Source organism: Musa acuminata, chromosome BXJ1-3, assembly GCF_036884655.1.
Source record: "Musa acuminata AAA Group cultivar baxijiao chromosome BXJ1-3, Cavendish_Baxijiao_AAA, whole genome shotgun sequence".
Classification (NCBI taxonomy): Eukaryota; Viridiplantae; Streptophyta; class Magnoliopsida; order Zingiberales; family Musaceae; genus Musa; species Musa acuminata.
The window spans coordinates 39,457,997-39,484,169 of NC_088329.1; the positions used below are offsets into that span (position 1 = coordinate 39,457,997).

The 26,173-nt window shown below is 35.9% G+C and overlaps 2 protein-coding genes across 2 annotated transcripts; both read right to left on the reverse strand.

Annotated features, from left to right (window-relative positions):
- Positions 1-12,651: 12,651 nt before the first annotated feature.
- LOC135629187 (putative disease resistance RPP13-like protein 1) lies at positions 12,652-19,052 on the reverse strand. The gene is made up of 2 exons (XM_065136379.1): positions 13,396-19,052; positions 12,652-12,860 (listed from the first exon to the last, which is right to left on the reverse strand). Exon 1 carries the CDS (start codon positions 18,854-18,856, stop codon positions 13,508-13,510), a length of 5,349 nt encoding a protein of 1,782 aa, XP_064992451.1. The 5' UTR covers positions 18,857-19,052; the 3' UTR covers positions 12,652-12,860; positions 13,396-13,507.
- A 2,451-nt stretch (positions 19,053-21,503) lies between these two features.
- Positions 21,504-25,315, reverse strand: LOC103979588 (putative disease resistance RPP13-like protein 1). The gene is made up of 2 exons (XM_065136386.1): positions 22,195-25,315; positions 21,504-21,732 (listed from the first exon to the last, which is right to left on the reverse strand). Exons 1-2 carry the CDS (start codon positions 25,215-25,217, stop codon positions 21,720-21,722), a joined length of 3,036 nt encoding a protein of 1,011 aa, XP_064992458.1. The 5' UTR covers positions 25,218-25,315; the 3' UTR covers positions 21,504-21,719.
- Between the last annotated feature and the right edge of the window lie 858 nt (positions 25,316-26,173).

Genomic DNA, 26,173 nt, shown 5'->3' on the forward strand with positions numbered 1-26,173 from the left:
TAAAATGTTTAGGATTTGATATATTCTCCGAACAATGCTTAATTTAGAATTACACGGATTGCTTATGATGGCAAAAAGACTTTTGGGAAAAGTATATATCGAAAATCTGCCTTCTAATATATCGGCCATTTGTTTGTGAAAAAAGAGTGAATGTTTTAATCAGCCTGCTTGATGTGAAAAACTGAAATTTTGTTGTTTGCTAAGAAATGAAAAAATTTGTGATTACACTGATTGCTTAGGATGTAAAAACTTCATAGAATTCTCTCATGTACTTCTGATACTTGTTTCATGTAATTGAAATGATTTTTGACTTAAAAATATTTTAATTTTAGTTTAAATTAACTAAAAAAGGTAAGATGACATGAAGTTGACGTCTTTTAAAGATTGAATTCACTTAAACTACCTAATTTACAGGAATTAAAAATAGAAAAGAGGTTCTTTTTTTAGAATTCACCCTAGAATTACCTCATATCATTAAGAATGGGTTATGAAGTGAATTTGACCACTTTTTCAATATTTTTGTTCATTTAAATTAGGAATTTACAATTATTTGATTCAATTTATGATTGATATTAGTAAATTATTGGTTTTTGGGTCAGTTAATGTTCCATTTTCTTCTTCATTTTACTTTGACAATGTTTTCCAATGACCCTGTATGACTTTTTTTTAAACATAGGGTCTCAGTTATACTGATTTTCCATATGGTTATACTGATTATCTATGATCCTTTATTTAAAATCAATGACATCTTATCTAAAATTAGGGTAAATCAAGTCTTTTTTTTTTACTAACTTTTCTTTGAATCACCTTTAAACTTTGATAATCAGTTTAGTGAATTTTGATTTATTTTTAATTTATTTAAAATATGAATTGATAGTTTTTTTATCCCACTTAATTTGAAATTGTTCACTTTTTTTAATTTTTTAGTCCAATAATGCTTTGTTTAATCAAACCTTGTACTTTACTTCGATAATGTGTTCCCATGACTCTTCGTGATATAAAAGAAAAATCTTAAGATACACTGATTTTTTTTATACAGTATTATATTATTTCTGCCCATTATTAGAAAGCAATATAACCCTATTCAAAATAGTATAACTCATGTATCAAAAAAAATATTTTTTTTCAAAACCCTAGTGAACTTTATCCCACGTATTTAAAGTCATTTTTGGCCAAAAAAAAAAAAATCTTTACTATTTCAACTTAGATAGGCCAAAAAAAAAAAAAAAAAGGGCAAAAGAAATTTAACTTTTTAAGTGTTGATTTTACTGAAATCCAAATTGGATATATGGTTACTCATTTTTATATAAATTTATATTAATTACGATTATATCTTTATTATTGATACTGTAAATAATTTTTATTTATCTTGTCATAATATATAGATCTGATTCTTGTCTTTTATTTTCCTTATAACTTGTTCCATTATCATAATCCGGACCTAATAGGTTAACTAATCTATTAATTTTATTTTACTCAAATTTTTAATCAAAATACTTAAGTTAAAGTTGATAGTAATATACTAATCCGTCTTTTATAAGTTAATCTTAATTTTATTTTAATATATGACTAATTGGAGTGTTATAATCGTGTTTCTCTAAAGTAATAAATTGTAGTCATCTTCTTCTCATATCTAATATTATTTACTTTTAGTGAAAAATATTTTATCATTGTAAGTATTATTATATGTTTCAACTGTATAATATTTTTCATAAAATGAAAATAAATTGAGAGCCAAAATTCTATAAATATCATAACAATGACATAAAGAATTTTTTTCTCAAAGCTATTATATGATCTCTAAACTTTGTAATTCATTGTGGGTGTGAGGAAAATTATCATAGGATAGTCCTTTCTCCTTCAACTTACTTATATGATAGTTGATAAAGTATAACTATTTGATAATTTTTCTCTGTCATTTTAATCATATAAGTAATAGGTGAATATACTTTAATGAATTTTTATTTTTTCAATCCATTTGTTATACGTATGATATACAACCATTATAGAAATATATTGTTGCTTATTTCTCCTTCTTAAGTTTAGATATGTAAGAGAAATTATTTTTTTAATAATTTTTACTAAAATTTTGCATGCTTCTATATAATAGTGGCTTTGCAATAGTCCAGATAGTATCTTTTTCTTGTACATCAGTCATAGTATTTTTTTTTAAAGATGAATTATATAATAATCATAATTTATTTTTGGAAAGATCCCCTTCATAATTTTATTAGAAAAATCATATATATGGTTTATACCTAACCAATGAAAAGATCATTTGAAGCAAATTTATCATCTTCACTATAATAAATCATGATATATAACATGAAAATATCATCTTGGATACCATTGTTTTCAACCAGCATTCCTTCAATATAATTATCATAATATTCTCACTTAAAATAGCTTGCTCACTAACAACATCAAATAAAGTATAAATATTAGGATCAATGTTATCTTTCTTCAGTCAATCCATTTTCAAACACATTATCACTTTTATCATCTTTGTCATAACAAATGAGTTATTTAAGTCTAAATTGTAATTATCAACCCATGAGATATTTGACATTTCATTTTAATCTAGTCTTGATGTCGCACCTAATGTTTGGTTAACAATACCATCATGAATAACAAAAACTGCTTAGTAAAGAGGAGCATCCTATAATGAGATCATTAGAACAATAATAACAACAACAAGGATTATAAGCTTAAATTTAATAAAATACAAGCTATAAGTGTCATAAATCTAAAAACATTTACCAAAAAAAAAATCACATTCTTAGTTTCAAATGCATAAAACATCAAATTATAGTATACCATTTTAATCATTTTATAATATCCTTGACAAAAGAAAAAATAGTGATTACTAGAAGATGAAACAAATCTTTTCACTATAAATCAAAGTTTTTCTTTAATCTCATTGATGAGCTTCACGCATAAGTAAAAAGGATGAAATCAATAAACCATATTCAAAAACTAATAAAACAATAAAAGGAATGTCCAAGTCTATCAAAAAAATATTTCTAATACTAATAACCTCATAAAACCTCTATATTTTTTTTATAACTCTTAATAAATAACAAGGACTAATAACAAATAAGGAGGTATATTTACCTATAATTTCTCATATATACTTAGATAAGAAATATCAAATGTATTAATAAAAACAGTAAGAGAAAGAGAAGGATAATGATAGGATGGAGTAGGAGAATGAGAGGCAAGTCTCCCTTTAGTTCCAGAAGAATCATGTGCCTGATATGATACCAAGTTTTATCTCCTTGTGAAATCTGATATGATACCAAGTACATTTCAAAATTGGACCATGAGGGCACATAAGTGTATCATCTGTACTTACATGTCATTGCGTCTGAGCCTGTTAATGGTCTTGTTGTAATACAGGGCGACGTTACTGCTGCAACTCTGTTTATATTCTACAGAGAATGCATTTTGAATCAGTGAACAATGTTCTGTGAATGCAAATTCATCTACTTGAGATGTAATGGTTTCCAAAATATGTTTTCTGTTCATCTACAGAGTCTAGAAATGCTTACTACGTATGATGAAAGTAGTCGAGCTATAGTCAGACTGCTATCTTCCTCTGTTTTCTTGCTGGTTAAAATATCTCTGCTTTCATCTCTGATCATCTTATGTTTTTGACATGCATAAAATGCAGGGTCTTAAATCACTATTGGATGTCTTTGATTGCAGAAAAATAATACATGAAAAGTGTGTTTTTTTCTTTTTCTTTGGATAGAAATTTGGAAGAAAATTTTCCTTGATTTCTTATGATCATAAAACTCTCAACCTCTGTTTCTTCTTCTGCACTGTGAAGTAAGTTCGAGCTAATCGGGCATTATTACCTCCTTAGGATTCGTGCATCCATCTGATCAATGGTGCGTATAGTGGAGGGCTACGGTGCGTTGATCCTAATCCGTTCGTTCATCTCTGATGGCCCCGCTCCCACTTGAAATCTGACCCGTCCAAGGCTTCCCCATTGTTTAAAATGGAGAACATACGCCACCCTGGACGTTCGTGTCCGCAGTCGTCTGCGGTGAGATTCATCTGCATTCATCGCTCGAAATGTTTAGATCTTTTCATTTGCTCCATTTGATCTGCGGGTTTTGTTCACCGTCTTGATTTCTTTGCATTCGACTTCTTGTTTTCAGGCTTTGATTCTGATTCTTTATTACCAATTTTCATCCAAGATATATGGTGAGCGAGACATTCCAAGTGCTTTGTTTTCGTCTTTTGTGGAATGGAGTGTGCCGGATTTGTAGTCGTAATCTAATGGGGAAATAGTTGGCGTTATTAATTGGTCGATTAATATGGTTATCGAGCTCATTCTTTTAATTTGTTGATAGAACTTAGTATATAGTTTGGAACTGATCAATAAGATGAGTCAATTGCGTTCTTTTTTTTTTTTTTTGGAATGTATACATCAGATCGACACTGTAATATGCAATTTCAGGTATGAATTATGAAATGAATTCTACACCAACTGCTCGAACATGTCAACTGCCTCTATTAATTAGATCCATTTCTCTAACTTTTCGGGTGTATGCTTGTCAACTTTAACAATATCTTGCCCGAAATCAATGCAATTTTTTCCTATTTTACCTTGAAAAAATATTTAAACTTGCTTGCTTAGAAATGTCAAATAGAAATCAAGCTGGACCTAATTATAGAGCTAATTTATATGGGCTGGGAATCACATTTTAGGTTTTGTAGAGCTGATATTAACACAATGTGTATCTACTCCTTGTAGAGCTGAACTTCAAGAATGAGGTATATATATATATATATATATATATATATATATAGTAATTGATATTTGGAGGCTTCCACACTCTTCAATGATGTCATTTTATGAGTCTCCAATTTTTCTAATATTTGATATCGTTCTTCAAAAATTATTTTATTTCGATGTCATGAGAGGATAAGTGAAAAAGAAAAAAAGAAACCTAATATGATAGAGGAGAAATAATTGATAATACAACAGTTTTGTAGGAATTTAAAATTTTTATATATTTTTTAATTCAGACTAACAGTTAGCAGTGGTTAATTAGGTCTTATTAGATTGATGTCAATGGGAGTAAAATATGTGGAGGAACAAAATATATTGGAACATTTATGCTATATTAAAATGTGTATGGGCAAATCTGTTATTTCCAAACTTTAAAAGGATATATATGTAAGTTTATATACAAAACTCATGATTTAAAGGAGCATAAATTATGACCAAATAGAGTGGGAAATGAGAGAATATAATGTAACGGTTATTATTAAATATCTGATTTAATAATAACGTAACCGTTCTCATTAAGATTCATAATTCATTATCATGAATTTCTTCATTTATTATGGTTTAAATGATTTCAGTTTCTTATTCTTTATGCATGAAACCGTTATTAATAAATTAAATATTTAATATCATTAAGTTCTTTATTATGGTCCAAACGTTACAAATTTGAATTAATTCTTGAACGTTATGAGTTGGTGATGATAAATGTTCTTGATGGGAGAACATCTATATATACATGAGGATTTTGGTCCCTTGGCTCAATCATCTCTTTGAAGCGAAAGGCTTTCCTACACCATCTAAAGCGAGAGTTCTGAGCCGAGAAGAACCAAAGTTCAAGAAGAAACCTCTGCAGAAATTCTTGGCGACAATGGCTGGAGGTACGCTATTTCGTTTCCGCATTAGTTTATTGTGTTTCTATTACAATGATTTAGAAACACAAGTTGGCTTCATCAAAATTTCTTACAGTTGGTATCAGAGCCGAATGACCTCTGCCTTGATATGAAAAAGTTTTCATTTTTATGCCATGAAAATGAATTGATTTTGGTTTCTTCTTGGAAACTTGTTGATATATTTTGTTGAAAATCATGAGGAAATATCATTTTCAACATTTTAGTTGGTAAAATGCTCATATTATGTATGCGTATTTAGTTCTATTAAATTTTGTTTATGAGCAAATTTTTTATGTTTAAAATGTCTAGTGATCCATATAATCTTAATTAATTAAGAATTAGCCACAGCATCCTTAATTAATTAAAATTATATATAAAGTTAAAATAAGGATCACATAAGTAATTAGACATCATATTGTGACTGATTATATTTCGTATAATAATTGTTATCCCACAGGATCTTTTATTATATTTAATATAATTAATCAGGATAAAATATCAGATTATTTTCATAATTTACCCACAGGGATTATGAATTGGAATATAATTTGATAGTTTTATCATGAAGACCATATGAATCTATTTGAATTAAGAATTTAGCCCACAGGCAATTTTTATGTCATGAGATTCATATTTTTGGCATGTTTCACATTGGTAAAACATGTAATTTAGTCTATTAAGCTTCAAATTTTGACATAAGCATGTTTGATTTTATGCAGTTTCTCAAACTGTTAATTTCTCTGATATTCGATGTGATATTCCCGAACTTAGTGGTGATAACTATAAGATATGGAAGGAGAGGGTTCTCCTCCATTTAGGGTGGATGGATATTGATTATGCTATTAGAAAAGACGAACCACCTATAGTCACTGATACCAGCACTCTAACTGAGATCGCGTTATATGAGCGATGGGAGCGATCCAATCGGCTCAGCGTGATGTTTATCAAAACTAAGATAACTGCTGGCATACGTGGTTCTGTTGACCAGCATGAAAATGTCCGAGACTTGCTAAAGGCTATCGATGAACAATTCATCACTTCGGATAAGGCACTAGCAAGCACCCTTATTATGAAATTTTCATCCCTTAGACTCACCAACATAAAGGGTGTGCGTGAGCATATAATGCAAATGCGAGATATTGCGGCTCAACTTAAGAAACTTGAGGTTAATATGTCAGAATCCTTCCTGGTGCACTATATTCTGAACACCCTTCCACCTCAATATAGCCCTTTTAAAATTTCATACAATACACATAAGGACAAATGGTCAATTAATGAATTAATGACCATGTGTGTTCAAGAAGAAGAGAGGCTAGTAATGGAATTGGGTGAGAGTGCATTGATGGTAACCACTCGAGGGAAGAACAAAACTGACAAACATCAAGCCAATCAAAAAGCTTATCAGCAGGGAAAAGGTAAAATACCACCCCAAGCTGATATCAAGAAAGAAGCAAGGTGTTTCTTTTGTAAAAGAAAAGGACACATGAAGAAGGAATGTACGAAATTCCAACAATGGCTTGAAAAGAAAGGTAAACCAACCTCATATGTATGTTATGAATCTAATATGGTCAATGTTAATATTAACACCTGGTGGATTGACTCTGGATCAACAATCCATATTGCAAACTCTTTGCAGGGTATGCAAAACCTAAGGAAGCCAGTGGGAAGTGAGCAAAGCATCTTATCAGGAAATAAGATGGGCTCACATGTGGAAGCAATTGGAACATGCATTTTAACTTTAAGTAGTGGTTTTGTTTTAAAATTGGAAAGAACCTTTTATGTACCAAGTTTCTCACGAAACTTAATTTCTGTTTCCAGACTCGTACCATTTGGATATTCCTTTAATTTTAAAGACACATCATTTCGTTTATTATATAAATCTGATTGTGTTGGGAATGGTATTTTGTCCGACGGTCTTTACCGTATTTTATTACAAAATGATAATACTCAAGGTTCAATGCATGTTCACGCTGGCATTAAGAGGTGTAATATTAATGAGGACTCCTCTATATTATGGCATCGGAGATTAGGACATATCTCCATAGAGAGAATTAAAAGATTAGTTAAAGATGGGGTACTTAGTACTCTTGATTTTACTAATTTTAAGACTTGTATGGACTGTATTAAAGGAAAACAGACCAATAAATCCAAAAGGGGTGCTAATAGGAGTTCAGACTCATTAGAAATAATTCATACTGATATATGTTGTCCAGACATGGACATACATGGTCAGAAATACTTCATCTCCTTTATAGATGATTACTCACGATATATGTATATATATTTGCTTCATAATAAAAATGAAGCATTGGATGCCTTCAAAGTCTTTAAGGCTGAAGTTGAGAACCAATGTGGTAAGCAAATTAAAATTGTGAGATCAGATAGGGGTGGAGAATATTATGGTAGATATACTGAAAATGGACAAGCACCTGGTCCTTTTGCTAAGTTTCTTCAAGAACATGGGATTATTGCCCAATACACTATGCCTGGTTCTCCAGACCAGAATGGTGTTGCAGAAAGAAGAAACCGAACATTATTGGACATGGTGCGGAGTATGCTTAGCAACTCCAATCTTCCTAAGTTCTTGTGGACTGAAGCATTAAAAACGGCTGTGTATATATTAAACCGAGTTCCAACCAAGGCTGTCCAAAAGACACCATTTGAACTATGGAAAGGTTGGAAACCGAGTTTGCGACATATGCGCATTTGGGGATGTCCGTCTGAAGTCAGGATATATAATCCACAAGAGAAGAAATTGGACCCGAGGACTGTTAGTGGGTATTTCATTGGATATGCCGAAAAGTCCAAAGGTTACAGGTTCTATTGTCCATCTCACACAACTAGGATTGTGGAATCAAGAAACGCTAAATTTCTTGAGGATGATGTGATTAGTGGGAGCGATCATTTCAGGAACATAGTTTCCGCACATGATCATATAGAATCTCAACCTTCCACATCAAATGATAGATTGGTTATAGTTCATAGCACTCCTCAAGTACAAACTAGTGCTGAACAACCAATCATTGAAATTCCACAAGTTGTTGATAGTATTCTAATAGATCAAGCAGTTCAGGAATTACAACAAGCTCCTGAACAACTAGTTGAACCACAAGTTCCTCAAGGAACCATTGGTACAACATTAAGAAGATCTACTAGAAATAAAAGATCAGCAATTCCTGGTGATTATGTTGTATATCTACAAGAATCTGACTATAATATTGGAGCCAAAAATGATCCCGAAACATTTTCACAAGCCATGAGTTGCAAAAAGTCAAATTTGTGGCATGATGCTATGAAAGAAGAGATGAATTCCATGATAAGCAATGGAGTCTGGGATCTTGTAGAGTTGCCTAATGAAGCAAAGGCCATTGGTTGCAAATGGGTCTTTAAAACTAAGAAAGATTCGTTAGGCAACATTGAGAGATACAAGGCAAGACTTGTTGCAAAGGGATTTACTCAAAAAGAGGGAATCGATTATACGGAGACATTTTCTCCTGTATCTAAGAAAGATTCTCTGCGTATTATTTTAGCATTAGCTGCTCATTTTGACCTTGAGTTGCAACAAATGGATGTGAAAACAGCATTTCTTAATGGAGATCTAGAGGAAGAGGTTTATATGAAACAACCTGAAGGTTTCTCCTCTAGTGTTGGTGAGCACTTGGTTTGCAAGCTTAGGAAGTCCATATACGGCTTAAAACAAGCCTCCCGCCAATGGTATTTTAAATTTCATGAAGTGATTTCTTCATTCGGATTTGTTGAAAATCTCATGGATCAATGCATATACCAGAAGGTTAGTGGGAGTAAAATATGTTTCCTTGTTTTATACGTAGATGATATTTTGCTTGCAACCAATGATAAGGATTTGCTGCATGAGGTGAAACGATTTCTTTCTAAAAATTTTGACATGAAGGATATGGGTGAAGCATCTTATGTCATTGGCATTAAGATCTATAGAGATAGACCTCGAGGCATTTTAGGTCTATCACAAGAAACCTATATTGATAAACTTTTAGAAAGATTTCGGATGAATGATTGTTCACCAAGTGTTGCTCCCATTGTGAAAGGTGATAGGTTCAATTTGAACCAATGCCCAAAGAACAATTTTGAAAGGGAATCAATGAAAAACATCCCATATGCTTCTATCGTAGGAAGCCTTATGTATGCTCAGGTCTGTACTAGACCTGATATTGCATTTATTGTGGGGATGCTAGGTCGATATCAGAGTAATCCAGGTATGGACCACTGGAGAGCTGCAAAGAAAGTGCTGAGGTATCTACAAGGAACCAAAGATTACATGCTTATGTATAGACATACAGACAATCTGGATGTGATTGGTTACTCAGAATTCAGACTTTGCCGGTTGTGTTGATTCTCGTAAATCAACATCAGGATATATTTTTTTGATGGCCGGTGGAGCTATTTCTTGGAGAAGCGCTAAGCAGACCTTGACTGCTACTTCTACCATGGAAGCTGAGTTTGTCTCCTGCTTTGAAGCTACTTCACATGGTGTATGGCTTAAGAGTTTCATTTCTGGGCTTAGAATCATGGATTCAATTTCTAGGCCATTAAGAATTTTCTGTGACAATTCAGCTGCTGTCTTTATGGCTAAAAACAATAAAAGTGGAAGTCGAAGTAAACACATCGACATTAAGTATTTAGCCATAAGAGAACGTGTAAAAGAAAAGAAAGTGGTCATTGAGCACATTAGCACTGAATTGATGATTGCTGATCCTTTGACTAAAGGCATGCCACCTCTAAAATTCAAGGATCATGTAAAGAAAATGGGACTTAGTTCCACTTTGTAATGATATTGAAACTCTTATATATTGTGAAATTTTCTCATTTATGTGCACATTATTTTGAGAAAATATATTGTTGTTGGACCAAGAATAAACATAAGGTTTATTCATAAAGTAATATTACCACATTAAGATTAAGAAACTAAATACATCGTGATACATGGATGATAATACTCGCTCTTAGAGGACTTATCGCTATGATTCATGTATTTATTTCTTAAGAAAGTTGTTCGAGAAAGATTAATTCAAATTATTAAGATAAACGTATGGACCAAGTGGGAGAATGTAACGGTTATTATTAAATATCTGATTTAATAATAACGTAACCGTTCTCATTAAGATTCATAATTCATTATCATGAATTTCTTCATTTATTATGGTTTAAATGATTTCGGTTTCTTATTCTTTATGCATGAAACCGTTATTAATAAATTAAATATTTAATATCATTAAGTTCTTCATTATGGTCCAAACGTTACAAATTTGAATTAATTCTTGAACGTTATGAGTTGGTGATGATAAATGTTCTTGATGGGAGAACATCTATATATACATGAGGATTTTGGTCCCTTGGCTCAATCATCTCTTTGAAGCGAAAGGCTTTCCTACACCATCTAAAGCGAGAGTTCTGAGCCGAGAAGAACCAAAGTTCAAGAAGAAACCTCTGCAGAAATTCTTGGCGACAATGGCTGGAGGTACGCTATTTCGTTTCCGCATTAGTTTATTGTGTTTCTATTACAATGATTTAGAAACACAAGTTGGCTTCATCAAAATTTCTTACATATAATGCTAGGTAGATCATAGTCTATACCCAGGTAACTAAAGATTTAGTTGAACTATGTTAGATTCTACCATATTTGGGTACTAGTATTTTTTTTTTTATTTTTTGTATGTTCTTGTGCTTCTTGGGGGAATTGCTTTTTATACATTTTTGTGTAGTAAAACATGTTGAAATACCTTTTTTTTTACTGAGTTTGTGAATGTAAAGGTTTTTTTACTATTAAGGAACTGATATAGTCTAGTTGAATTAATGTTAAAATCAAGGTTGATTGGATTCAAATGGCAGAAGAAGAATAATAAGAAACACATAGGTGAGAAGTCTTCTTTTTCCTTGTATCTAAAAGTATGTAAATATTATGCTATATGAAAGAATTGAAATCCTAGATAAATATATTTAAAAAGATCGTTTGAACCCTATAGTATCTTGAAGGATAAACTTTAATTAAATTAGTTCATCTGATATGACTTAAAAATTTACAGATAATAATTAGTGTCATTTATTTATTTAGCCCCTTGAACATTATCCCATAAAATGATATTAACACTTAATAATTTGATTTAAGATAACTGATTTTATCATGCATTGCTTTCAAGTTTCAACAACAAACTTAAATCTCCTCTTACCCTTAGTTTTGTTTCTCCACTTTATTACTGTATATCGTGTTTTACTTCTTCCACTCCAAACTGGTGTTTGAACTATTCATCAATGGATAGTCATAAAAAGTGTGAACTTCTTCTTGCATTTTATTTTCTTTTAATGTTTCTAATTATTTAGCAACATTAACTCTCTTCAGTTTCATCATATGTCCCAGCTTTCATCAATGGATAGGCATAAAAAGAATGCAAATGTCCTACAACTGTTCTTCACACTGATCAAGTAAACATGTCTTGTAGATATATTTTCTGAAATCGATTGTTATGTTCATGTGATGTCTTTTCTAGTAAACAGTTTTTTTGCCATACAGCAAAATATTTGTTATGTGCTTTTAAAAGAGAGATGTGGAATGAGATACATAGAAAAATTTTGTGCAAATTAAATGAAAAGTATGGTGGAATGGAAGAGTGTGTTGAACCAAATTCTATTAATATATATTAACTGCTATACCTTGTGAGTTCATATTAATATATACTAACTGTGTTCATAATTGTTATGAACACAGTTAATGTGTGTTCGTAGCGTATGACAGTCGCTTGTGCACAATACAGTGACCAATCGGATGTCCCAACAGAGATGATTTCTACATATTACTATAAAACAATTCTAGTTATAAAAACAAAAACAATTGTGTCAATCAAAAAGGGAAGTTATAACAACATCCAAGCTAGTAGAAAGCTTGCATCAATCCACCGTCACAAAGTTATAAATTTTCCTACAGAAATATAAGATAAAAAAATCTTATTTATTACATATTTCAATCTATAATCAATCCACTCACAACACATACAACAAAATCGATAACTTATTAAAAGTTCATAACATTCAAGTTGGAATAACACATACAAAATAATCTAAATATGCAATATTGTTCAATACAAAAGACTCTTAAATCTTTCTTCATATCATATCCACAAATGAGCTACTCCATCAAACTGCAATTAAAAAATATATATATGAGAAAAGCAAACATCGTAACGCACATACAAACAAAATTTATCATAATTAAGTATGTTTTTTTTAAACATAAGACTCATTTAAACATTCAATGCATGCGTTCTAAAACATACATAAATATCAATTTTTTGTTTACATATAATTTACAAAACTTAAAATTTATACGCATTTTAAATGCTAAATAAATTGCTTATCATACATTTTTTTTTCAAGCAACATATATTTAAATATATTTTCGTAATAAAAGCATAATACAACTAAAACCATATATCAGATCATAAATCATTATAGTATAACGAATTGCCATTAACTAGTCATAAAAAAACATAAATATAGTTGAGGATTCAGCGTAGAGAAATAATTTGTATCTTTTACAAGTAAGCCCTTACTAAGTCTTGTATTTAGTTTTACTATTAGTTAGAGTGGTCTCAGAGACTCGGAGGCAAAACCAACCGAAAACAACGAAAAACTAATTGCATCGATGCGGAGAAGCAATGGTTGGATGTGATGTACCTTAATATATCCCATTGGGTGACATTCGAAAATCGACCCGAACTCTTCATCTCGGCCAAGTGCTTCTCCAGCTGCTCCGTCAGCCTCGGATGGCAGTAACTGAAATATAGATTCATGAGGGACGTCGGCAGCCCCTCTCAGGTAGCGCCTGAATCTTCGGACATCCAATTATTGATAGAATCCGGAGGGAGGGAAGGGCATGCAACTCTCTCGGTAGCGATTGTAGATTCTCGCAATTGAAGAATTCTATAGATTCGAGAGCTGTGAGGCTTCGCAACAACAGCTCCTCCTCATCAGACATCGTCGCTCGAGGAAAGTTTGAGATTGTGAGAGCACGGACGGATGGAAGTGTCCTTCTTAAGAGCGATCGTTTGAACAGGGCTGTGTCGTCGATGCATAATTCAGTTACCGACGAACCCTCCACTTGCTCATTCCCTTCATTCAGCAACAGCTTGGGACATAGTTTGATGGTCAATTCTCTGAGGGATTCCAGAACTCGCAACCCGTCTATTGATCTCAACTCACCACATTTCCAAATCTTCAGATATTCAAGTCGTTTCAGGTGAAGCAGCGACGTTTCTGGAAGAGATTCTATGGACGGGCAGTCGCCTATTTCCAATCGAGTGAGTGAGGTCAGGTTGTGCAGGCAGCCCGGCAGCAATTTTCCCAGATTCCCACAGTCAGACAGAACTAGTTCCTTGATTGAGGGTGGAAGGAGGATGTCATCGTCCCCATCTCGCGTCATGCTCAAGAGCTTTGGGCAACTGCGGATTGACAATTTCGCAAGGGAGGTGAGTTCTTTAAACTCCTTCACCGGCTGCCAAACGAGTTCCGCACATTCCGCTATCTCAATGTCACGGATATTTGGTAAGCTGTGCGATAGCAACCCTTCTACCAGATTTCTTAGATTTGGACATTTACGTATTCTCAATGTTGAAAGAGAAGCAGTTATGCAATTGCCGCCTCCATGGATTCCTTCCCATAACCCTGGCAGTTCTGTCAATCCGACTTCATGTAAATGTAATGTTTGAAGTGGAGGAGGGAGGGGAGGCAACCTCTTAAGCCTCGGGCATTGTACAATTTGAAGTTCTCGCAAGCAGGGAAACAGCTGTCGGCCATCGGCCCAAGACCACTCTTCCCATTCTGGCATGTCGATGAACGCGAGCTCCTCCAAGCTAGGAAAACATTTGCCTTGGTCTCTAGAACCGAAGAATCCATCGCCCACCTTCTTCACTGTTGGCATTCCCACGATGCGAAGAACCTTGAGACTCGGCAATTGTCCAAGACAAGGGAGTCCATATTCTGGAACAGTCATACTGCTACTTCCATCGATTTCTTCCCATAATCTTGGAACTTCTATCGACTCGACTCGACATAATGACAGTGATTCAAGTTTAGGAGGGAGAGGAGGCATCCTCTTAAGCTTCGGGCATCTTTCAATTTCAAGTTTTCGCAAGCAGGGAAACAGCTGTCGGCCATCAGCCCAAGAACACTCTTCCCATTGTCGCATGTTCCAGAACGTGAGCTCCTCCAAGCTAGGAAAACATTTGCCTTGGTCTCTAGAACCGAAGAATCCATCGCCCACCTTCTTCACTGCGGGCATTGTCTGGATGCGAAGAACCTTGAGACTCGGCAGTTGACCAAGACAAGGGAGTTCCTCACATTCTGGGATGTCCACCAGCTTGATCTCTTCAAGACTATATATTTTCAATTCTGAAACGATCATACTGCTGCTACTTCCATCGATTTCTTCCCACAATCTTGGAACTTCTGTCAACCCGACTTGACATAATGACAGTGATTTAAGTGCAGGAGGGAGGGGAGGCATCCTCTTAAGCTTCGGGCATCTTTCAATTTCAAGTTCTAGCAAGCAAGGAAACAGCTGTCGGTCATCAGCCCAAGACCACTCTTCCCATTCTGGCAAGTCGATGAACGTGAGCTCCTCCAAGCTAGGAAAACACTTGTCTTGGTATCTAGAACCAAAGAATCCATCGCCCACCTTCTTCACTGTTGGCATTCCCTCGATGTGAAGAACCTTGAGACTCGGCAGTCGTCCAAGACAAGGGAGTCTCTCACATTCTGGGATGTCCATCAGCTTGACCCTTTCAAGACTAAATTCTGTAAAACCTGCAGTCATACTGTTGCTACTTCCGTCGATTCCTTCCCATAACCCTGGCAGTTCTGTCAATCCGACTTCATGTAAATTTAATGTTTGAAGTGGAGGAGGGAGGGGAGGCATCCTCTTAAGCCTCGGGCATTGTACAATTTGAAGTTCTCGCAAGCAGGGAAACAGCTGTCGGCCATCGGCCCAAGACCACTCTTCCCATTCTAGCATGTCCCGGAACGTGAGCTCCTCCAAGCTAGGAAAACACTTGCCTTGGTCTCTAGAACCAAAGAATCCACCGCCCACCTTCTTCACTGCGGGCATTTTCTGGATGCGAAGAACCTTGAGACTCGGCAGTTGACCAAGACAAGGGAGTCCCTCACATTTTGGGAAGTCCTCCAGCTCGACCTTTTCGAGACTATATAATTTCAATTCTGAAACGGTCATACTGCTGCTACTTCCATCGATTTCTGCCCATAACCTTGGAACTTCTGTCAACCCGACTTGACATAATGACAGTGATTTAAGTGAAGGAGGGAGGGGAGGCATCCTCTTAAGCCTCGGGCATTGTACAATTTGAAGTTTTCGCAAGCAGGGAAACAACTCTCGACCATCAGCCCAAGACCACTCTGCCCATGCTGGCATGGAACTGAAATTGAGCACCTCCAAGCATGGAAAACACTTGCCTCGATCTCTACAACCAAAGAACCCGTGGCCTACCTTCGTCACTGCTGACATTCCCTGGATACGAAGATCCTTAAGACACGGCAGTCGTCCAAGGCTCGGGAGTTCCTCCAATGCCACCATGTTCTCCAGCACTAGCTCTTCCAGATTATGCAAGAACTTGTTCTCTGTACTTAATCCATGACTTATTTGTTTCACTGCAGGCATTCTCTTCACGTAAAGTTTCTTGAGATTCGGTAGCTGTCCAATATATGAAAGATCCTTCCATGCTTTGCAGTTTATCAATATAAGAGTTCTCAGATTCGCTAACAATTGTGCCTGCAGCCAACTGGGTGATCTGACACCAATGTACCCTACGATCATCAAACGTTGGAGAGCCTGATGTGGTTGGAGACCTTCAAGTACCTCCTCCGACACAACTAATTCATTGCCATCCAAACTAGCGCCATCATCTGATGTCCATCCTAAGACTAGTTCATCAAGGTACTGTTTGTTGTTCAGATTAGCCTTGTTTGCTTCTTGTTTACTCTCAACGTTCTCGAGGTTGGTAATTCGAAGTCGTCCATGAAGTTGTTTCAGACTGCCTAATTGGGCAACCTCGTGTCCCTGATCCTTGAGTACTTTGAATGAAGATAATCCTTGAAGAGAAGTCAGCTTCCCAATATTATTTATCTTGGAAATTATTTCGTCTGCTGCGTTAAGATGCATCAAGTTGATCAACTTGCTCATGCCGTGCGGGAAACTCTGTAGTTTACAGTCCTGCAGATCCAGTACTCGCAAATTATAAAGATCACATAATGACTCCGGCAGCCACCTAATGTAACGGTTGTAGGATATATCAAGGTAGCGGAGGTGTATCAACTCACCAATTGTCTCAGGCAACTCCCGCAAGCCATAGTTCTTCAATAGCAACACTCGAATGTTTTTTAATTTTTCAAACTGAATGAACAAAGGGCTCTCGACTGGAGAGTCAAACCAAATACTTCTGGAATTGATCCAGAGGGTCCGCAATTTATCATAACAGGAGAGCTCCATTAACTTAGTTCCATCGGTTAATTTTGTTGATAGATGACGAGTCGTATTAGGGATCTCTTTCGACTCATCATCGATCCTGCAAAACTCTCCATCTGAAATAAATTGAGCAAGATCGTGTATGAGGTCATGCATCACATATTTCGATCGCCAAGGAGCTTCCTGAAAGAAAGACCTATTCACTAAGTCAAGGAAGTAGCGGCTTCCTGTATCCTCCATCGTCATATTGTTGTCTTGAGCAACGTAGCCTTCTGCCATCCAAAGCCTGACCAAGTGCTCTCCTTCAAACCGATGATCTTTGGGGAACAGGGAACAAAAAACAAAGCACCGCTTAAGGTGTGGGGGAAGACATTGATAGCTCAATTGTAGGACTGGCAGGACACCCTGTTCGTCTTGCTGTAGTTGCCAGATTTCACTTTCTGCGATGTTTCTCCAGTGCTTCTCATTCATCGGATCCTTCAACAACCCGCCTACCGTCCTTGCCGCAAGTGGCAACCCCTCCAACCTGCCAGCGATCTTCTTTGCTATGGCTTCTAGCTGTGGAAATTCACCGGCGTCTTTGGAACCAAATGCACATTTTTTGAACAATTTCCAATAGCTGGCTTCATCCAGACCTCCTAGAGGGATCGGATTGCCAACCATTTCTGCAATCTTTTTAGAGCGAGTTGTAACCAAAATCTTGCTTCCTGGTCCTCCGTACCTCAATGGTGCACAAAATCTTTCCCATTTCAGGCTGTCCTCGTTCCACACATCGTCGAGGACAAGCAGGAACCTTTTTGAGGTCAACTTCTCCTTAACAACCACTTGAAGTGTATCAAAGTTGTTGAGATCACACGTATTCTGGGTTAAGGATTCTATGATCTCTTTGGTAAGCCTCTCCACGTTGAAGTTGTCTGATACACAGACCCAGACCTTATGATGAAAATAGTCCTTCACCCTCTCGTGGTGGTAGGCATGCTGAGCAAGAGTAGTCTTTCCGACCCCGCCGATCCCAAAAATAGTCAAGGTAGAGATGCTACTGTTGCCGGATCCGGATCCATCGGCAGATTTCATCAACTGTTCCAGAAGGTGATTCAGCTGTTCGTCTCGTCCGAATACTTGAGTTTCTATCGGAAAGGAAGTGGTGGTTCGAGGCACAACTGACGTTATCATCTGTTTCTCAACATCATCTAATTTACCAATGAAATGCTCGATGTCAATAGTATATTTATCTAACTTCATCTGAATTTTCCTCACTCTAGTCACATCATCTTCTCTACCGAAGAAGCGACTGACACGTTCAGAAATTTTTCTTTTTTTACTCGGAGGGAGATCAGAAGAAGAAGATGATTGGTTACTTGCCTCATGCCCCTGAGCTCCTTGTTGCTTCAGAACCCGGAACTGCATCTCATCAAGCAAGTCGTCAGCGTCATAAACAGTGTCCTTCAATCGCTTTTTCGTGTCTTCATCTTTAATCCACATGTTCTCGACTCTGCCGATGATGCGCTCAGTCCCCGAAAGAGTATTCCTCAGCTTGTCGAGGTCAGCAACTCCGGGCTCCTCCAAAACCCTTCCGATCAAATAGTCGCTGATCTGATCCTTCACTCTCCCGATTAACGCCTGTTCGAGAGATCCCAAGCCTGCTAATATCCACGACGACATCGCAGTGCAGGCCTGATCCTTCTTTCTCCAAGCACAAAGGTTACAGTATTCTCAGAGTAGATGGATATTTTCAGCTGCAACGACTTCTCCTCCTCGAGAAGAAGCCGTCGAATGGGCGGTTGGCGGCATCAATTATTGGAGGATGCACGTGCTACGCACATGAGGAGGGTGCAGCATCAATTATTGGAACCAATTTTCCACCACTTTGGTTTTCTGGGAGCGTGAGTTCGACCGGTTGTAGGACTTTCGAGGATGAGAAAGCAATTCCATCAAATAGTTTTTTTTTTTCTTGTACATCAGTCATTGTATTTTTTAAAAGATGAATCAAACAATAATCATAATTTATTTTTGGAAAGATCTCCTTCACAACTTTATTAGAAAAATCATATATATGGTTTATACCTAACCAATGAAAATATCATTTGAAGCAAATTTATCATCTTCATTATAATAAACCATGATATATAACAAGAAAATATCATCTTGGCTACCATTGTTTTCAACCAGCATTCCTTCAATATTATTATCATAATATTCTCACTTAAACTAGCTTGCTCACTAACAACATAAAATAAAGTATAAATATTAGGATCAATATTACCTTTCTTCAGTCAATCCATTTTCAAACACATCATCACTTTTATCATCTTCCTCGTAACAAATGAGTAATTTAAGTCTAAGTTGTAATTGTCAACCCATGAGATATCTGACATATCATTTTAGCCTAGTCTTGATATCTCACCTAATGTTTGGTTAACAATGCCATCATGAATAACAAAAACTGCTTAGTAAAGAGCAGCATCCTATAACGAGACCATTAGAACAATAATAACAACAACAAGGATTATAAGCTTAAATTTAATAAAATACAAGCTATAAGTGTCATAAATCTAAAAACATTTATAAAAAAAATCACATTCTTGAGTTTCATAAAACATCAAACTATAGTATACCATTTTAATCATTTTATAATATCCTTGACAAAACAAAAAATAGTGATTACTAGATGAAACAAATCTTTTCACTATGAATCAAAGTTTTTCTTTAATCTCATTGATGGGCTTCACGCATGAGTAAAAAGGATGAAATCAATAAACCATATTCAATAACTAATAAAACAATAAAAGGAATGTCCAAGTCTATCAAAAAAATATTTCTAATACTAATAACCTCATAAAACCTCTAAATTTTTGTATAATTCTTAATAAATAACAAGGACTAATAACAAGTAAGGAGGTATATTTAACTATAATTTCTCATATATACTTAGATAAGAAATATCAAATGTAGCTCATAAAAAACAGTAAGAGAAAGAGAAGGATAATGATAGGATGAAGTAGGAGAATGAGAGGCAAGTCTCCCTTTCGCTCCAGAAGAAACAAAAGCCACACCTCACACCAACTTTGAACCAATTTTGAATCAGAGCAAAAGAATTCTTATATATAGCCAAAGTGAACTCATGAGACTGGTGATCAATTAATTAGTCATTGTTATATATATATAAAGCACACCATAAGTAAAACCGCAAAGTAAAAAAAAAATAGTCCATATATATATATATAAAATATTATATGGAGGCGCTCTACCAGAAAAGAGGATTTTGTTTGAATGAAATCTCCATATTTACTATCTGCATATAAAAACTTTCTTTTTCACTATCTCCTAATTAATAATTTTTTTTAATATATTCTTCTATCATTTTATCGTTCGGTCTTCGTGAACCCCACTTGGTCCATCAAGGAGTGAAAAAAAGCTTCTCAGTTGCGAGACGACCATATCCATCGAGGAGTGGGATCGGCTCTCCCATGACTTCCAACGAACTAAATGTAGGGTAATATTTTATTTATTGTAGAAAGCTTTTATAAACTTGAAGCCTATTTGATGTGTATTTTGATTCTGCTATGCTTAAACCAGATGACTAGTTTCATTCCCATATATGTTGTTTAGTGCAATTTGAAGAAGCATCTTATTGTTCTTTTCATCCATCACTCTTTAGATTTTTACTAATTGATAGCATAATTAGCGGATTGATGGAACAAAAATGGGCAATAGGGTTATTTGTTTCTTGCTTTAAGGCCAAGCTGGCCACTTTTGGCTTTCTACACTTCCTTCTTTATCATATATCCTCTCCTCTGCCCCGTTAAAAATTAACCTTGCGAACTCTACTCCCTTGTCGTAGACCGATAGGTTAATTGTAGCCACCAGCCCACTTACAAATAAAAAGCTTTACCTTGGAAGCACTCAAAGCTGTAGACACAAATATCATTTTCAATGGATATGTCTTCTTTGATCATTTTGATATCTGTGCAATGCATCAACCAGACTTATAAGAAAGCACATTCAAATTTATTAGATAAGCAACAGCATACAAACTCAAATATGACATATGAAAGAAGCTTGGCTACATTTTCATCTTTAAAATATCTAACTTTCAACATTTTTTATGTATTATTTTAAAATAAAATAAAATATTTAAATTAATGTATAAATTTGCACAATAAAAATCATTTCTACATTATTATTATAATTCTTTTATTTATAAAAAATAATTTGTGTCAATCAAGATGGGAAGCTACAACGTGCGCTAGCAAGTTGAAAGCTTGCATCGGTCCAACATCACAAAGTTATAAAATTTCCTACAGAAATATAAGATGAAAAATCTAAACAAATAATTTTCATACAATATATATTATATATTTCAATTTATAATCAAGTCACTCCCAACACATACAACAAATTCAATGACTCTTTAAAAGTTCATAACATTGAAGCCCAAATAACACATACAATTTAATTTAAATGTACAATACTGTTCGATGCACAATACTCTTAAATCATTCTTCAAATCATATCGGCAAATGAGCTACTCCTTTGATCTGAAAATTAAAAAAAAAATGATATGAGTAAAGAAAATATTGTAACTCACATAAAAACAAAATTTATCATCCTTAAGTATGTTTTAAACATTCAATGCATGCATTCTAAAATATACATAAATATCAATTTTTTTATACGGATATAATTTACAAAAGTTACACTTTATATATTTTTTTAAATGCTAAATAAAATGCTTATCATTCTTTTCTTTTAAAAGCAACATATATTTAAATATATTTTCATAATAAAAGCATAATACAACTAAAACCATATATCAGATCATAAATCATTATAGTTTGAAGAATTGTCATTAACTAGTCATAAAAAAACATAAATATAGTGAAATAAATTGTGCCTTTTACAATAAAACCCTTACTAAGTGTTGTATTGAGTTTTATGTTCTTGGATAAAAAATCTAGCTATTTCAGAGTGGTCTCAGAGAGTACGAAAGGAAAACCTACCGAAAACAGAACAACGTTGCTTCTGTCAATCCGACTTCATCTAATCTTAATGTTTTAAGCGGAGGGAGGGGAGGCAACCTCTGAAGCTTCGGGCATCTTACAATTTCAAGCCTACGCAAGCAGGGAAACAGCTCTCCGCCATCAGCCCATGACCACTCTTGCCATGCTGGCATGTCGCTGAATTTGAGTTCTTCCAAGCATGGAAAACACTTGCCTTGATCTCTACAACCAAAGAACTCGTGGCCTACCTTCGTCACTGCTGACATTCCCTCGATGCGAAGAATCTTAAGACACGGCAGTTGTCCAAGACTCGGGAGTTCCTCCAATGCCACCATGTTCTCCAGCACTAGCTCTTCCAGATTAGGCAAGAACTTGCTCTCTGTACTTAATCCATGACTTATTTGTTTCACTGCAGGCATTCCCTTCACGTAAAGGTTCTTGAGATTCGGTAGCTGTCCAATACATGAAAGATCCTCCCATGCTGTGCAGTTTTCTAGTTCAAGAGTTATCAGGTTCGATAACAATTGTGCCTGCAGCCAACTGGGTGGTCTGACACCATTGTACCCTCTGATCGTCAAACGTTTGAGAGCCTGATGTGGTTGGAGACCTTCGAGTACCTCCTCCGACATAACTAATTCATTGCCGTTCAAATTGGAGCCATCATCCGATGTCCATTGTAAGGCCAGTGCATCAAGGTACTGTTTGTTGTTCAGATTAGCCTTGCTTGCTTCTTGTTTACTCTCAACGTTCTCAAGATTGGTAATTCGAAGTTCTCCATGAAGCTGTGTCAGACCGTCTAATTGGGCAACCTTGTGTCTCTGATCCTTGAGTGCTATGAATGAAGACAATCTCTGAAGAGAAGTCAGCTTCCCAACATCATTTATCTTGAAAATTATTTCGTCTGCTGCATTAAGATGCATCAAGTTGATCAACTTGCTCATGCCGTGCGGGAAACTCTGTAGTGGACATTGAAACAGATCCAGTACTTGCAAATTGTAAAGACCACACAATGACTCTGGCAGCCTCCAAATCTGACAATTGTAGGATATGTCAAGGTAGCGGAGGTGTATCAAGTCACCAATTGTCTCAGGCAACTCCCGCAAGCCACAGTTCTGCAATATCAACACTCGAATGTTTTTTAATTTTTCAAACTGAATGAACAAAGGGCTCTCGACTCCAAAGCCAAACCAATGACTTTTGTAATTAATCATGAGGGTCCGCAATTTATCATAACAAGAGAGCTCTATTAACTTAGTTCCATCGGTTAATGTTGTTGATAGATGACGAGTCGTATTAGGGATCTCTTTCGACTCATCATCAATCCTGCAAAACTCTCCCTCTGAAATAAATTGAGCAAGATCGTGTATGAGATCATGCATCACATATGTCGATCCCCAAGGAGTTTCCTGAAAGAAAGACCTATTCACTAAGTCAAGGAAGTAGCGGCTTCCTGTATCCTCCATCGTCATATTGTTGTCTTGAGCAACGTAGCCTTCTGCCATCCAAAGCCGGACCAAGTGTTCTCCATCAAACCGATGATCTTTCGGGAACAGGGAACAGAAAACAAAGCACCGCTTTAGGTGTGACGGAAGACATTGATAGCTCAATTGTAGGACTGGCAGGTCACCCTGTTCGTCTTGCTGTAGTTGCCAGATTTCACTTTCTGCGATGTTGCTCCAGTGCTTCTCATTCATCTGCGCCTTCAACAACTCGCCTATTACCCTTGCCGCAAGTGGCAACCCCTTCAACCTGCCCTCGATCTTCTTTGCTATGGCTTCTAGATGTGGAAATTCACCAGCGTCTTCGGAACCAAATGCACATTTCTTGAACAATTTCCAACAGCTGGCCTCATCCAGACCTTCTAGAGGGATCGGATTGCCAACCATTTCTGCAATCTTTTTAGAGCGAGTTGTAACCAAAATCTTGCTTCCTGGGACTGCGGACCTCAATGGTGCACAAAATCTTTCCCATTTCAGACTGTCCTCGTTCCACACATCGTCGAGGACAAGCAGGAACCTTTTTGAGGTCAACTTCTCCTTAACAACCTCTTGAAGTGTATCAAGGTTGCTGAGATCACACTTTTCCTCGGTAATGAATTCTATGATGTCTTTGGTAAGCCTCTCCACGTTGAAGTTATCCGATACACAGAGCCAGACCTTAGGTTGAAAATAGTCCTGCACCCTCTCGTGGTTGTAGGCTTGCTGAGCAAGAGTAGTCTTTCCGACCCCTCCGATCCCGACAATAGTTAAGGCAGAGATGCTACCGTCGCTAGATCCGGATCCGTCGGCAGATTGCACCAACAGTCCCAGAAGGTGATTCAGCTGTTCCTCTCGTCCAAATACTTGAGTTTCTATCGGAAAGGAAGTGGTGGTTCGGGGCACTACTGACGTTATCATCTCTCTCTCATCAGCATCTAATGTAGTAATGAGATCCGCGATGCAAGTAGTGATTTTATCTAACTTCATCTGAATTTTCCTCGCTCTATTCACATCATCTCCTCGACCGAATAAGCTACTGGCAACTTTAGATACCGAAATTTTCATCTTTTTCCTCGGAGGGAGACCGGAAGAAGAAGAAGATTGGTTACTTGCCTCATCCCTCTGAGCTCCTTGTTGCTCGATCTGTTGCTTTAGAACCCATAACTGGATCTCATCAAGCAAGTCCTCAGCGTCATAAGCAGTGTCCTTTAGTTCCATCAGCAATTCCTTCAATCGCTTTTTCGTGTCTTCATCTTCAATCCACTTGTTCTCGACTTCGCCGATGATGTGCATAGTCCTGGTAAGAGTATTCATCAGCTCGCCGAGGTCATCTCCGACTCCGAGATCGTCCAAAAACCCTCGGATCACAGAGTCTCTGATATTATCCATCAAGCTCCCAATGGAATCTCTGAGCCATCCCAAGCCTGCAACGACTCCGAGCTCCTCCAGAAGCCATCGGATCAAATAGTCGCCGATCTGATCCTTCAAGCTCCTGATGAAGGACTCCCCGAGCCATCCCAAGCCTGCTAGCATCCTCGACGACATCGCAGTGCAGGGCTGATCCTTCTTTCTCCAAGCACAAAGGTTAGAGGATTCTCAGAGTAGATGGATATTTTCAGCTGCAACGACTTCTCCTCCTCGAGAAGAAGCCTTCGAAAGGGCGGTTGGCGGCATCAATTATTGGAGGATGCACGTGCTACGCACATGAGGAGGGTGCAGCATCAATTATTGGAACCAATTTTCCACCACTTTGGTTTTCTGGGAGCGTGAGTTCGACCGGTTGTAGGACTTTCGAGGATGAGAAAGCAATTCCATCGAATTTTCTTCTGTCCACTTAAGCCTCTCACTATCAAGAATCAGATGCATGATATGGTAACAAGTTTTATCTATAAGAGTCGTTTTCCGGTCGTAGACACAATAATTAGTTTTATTTGCTGAAATTAAACTCGACTTATAGAAAATTATCTCTTTGATGTTTCTTATGATAATTTAATGTGTCTTCTTACTATTTGGCGTTCTTGCAGAGTCGAAAATATAATAAATACCTTTTTAGGATGTAATAAAATGATTTGCATGTAAATTACAACTTCAGAGGGATCAATATAATTTTTTTAATATAAATTATTAGATTATTTCTCTTTAAAAAAATATTTTTCATTATCTTATTCCAAGTGTATCATATTTCTTTTTTTCCATATACTATATATTCTTTTATAAAATATGAAAATACCTTTGATATTGACCTGGCCCTATAAAGAAAATGGTTAGGTAAATAGCGGTTAAAACGAAAAAAAAAATCAGTTCAAAGTAAATCGATTCTTTTGTTTTCTTTCTCTTCTCTTGTTGATGAATCAATTTATCAATATCTCTCTTTCTCCAAACCTTGTTAAGTCAATTTTATCTTTTTCTTTATATCTTAATTTTTATCTTCCGCATATCTCTAGGTGCAAACCCTCTCGATGAGAAGACCCCCACAAGGAATCCTTTTGAAGTCATCTTTT

Excerpts from the sequence above, each read along its gene's own strand:
- LOC103979588 (XM_065136386.1), bottom strand. The coding sequence starts at position 25,217 with ATGTCGTCGAGGATGCTAGCAGGCTTGGGATGGCTCGGGGAGTCCTTC.
- LOC135629187 (XM_065136379.1), bottom strand. The coding sequence starts at position 18,856 with ATGTCGTCGTGGATATTAGCAGGCTTGGGATCTCTCGAACAGGCGTTA.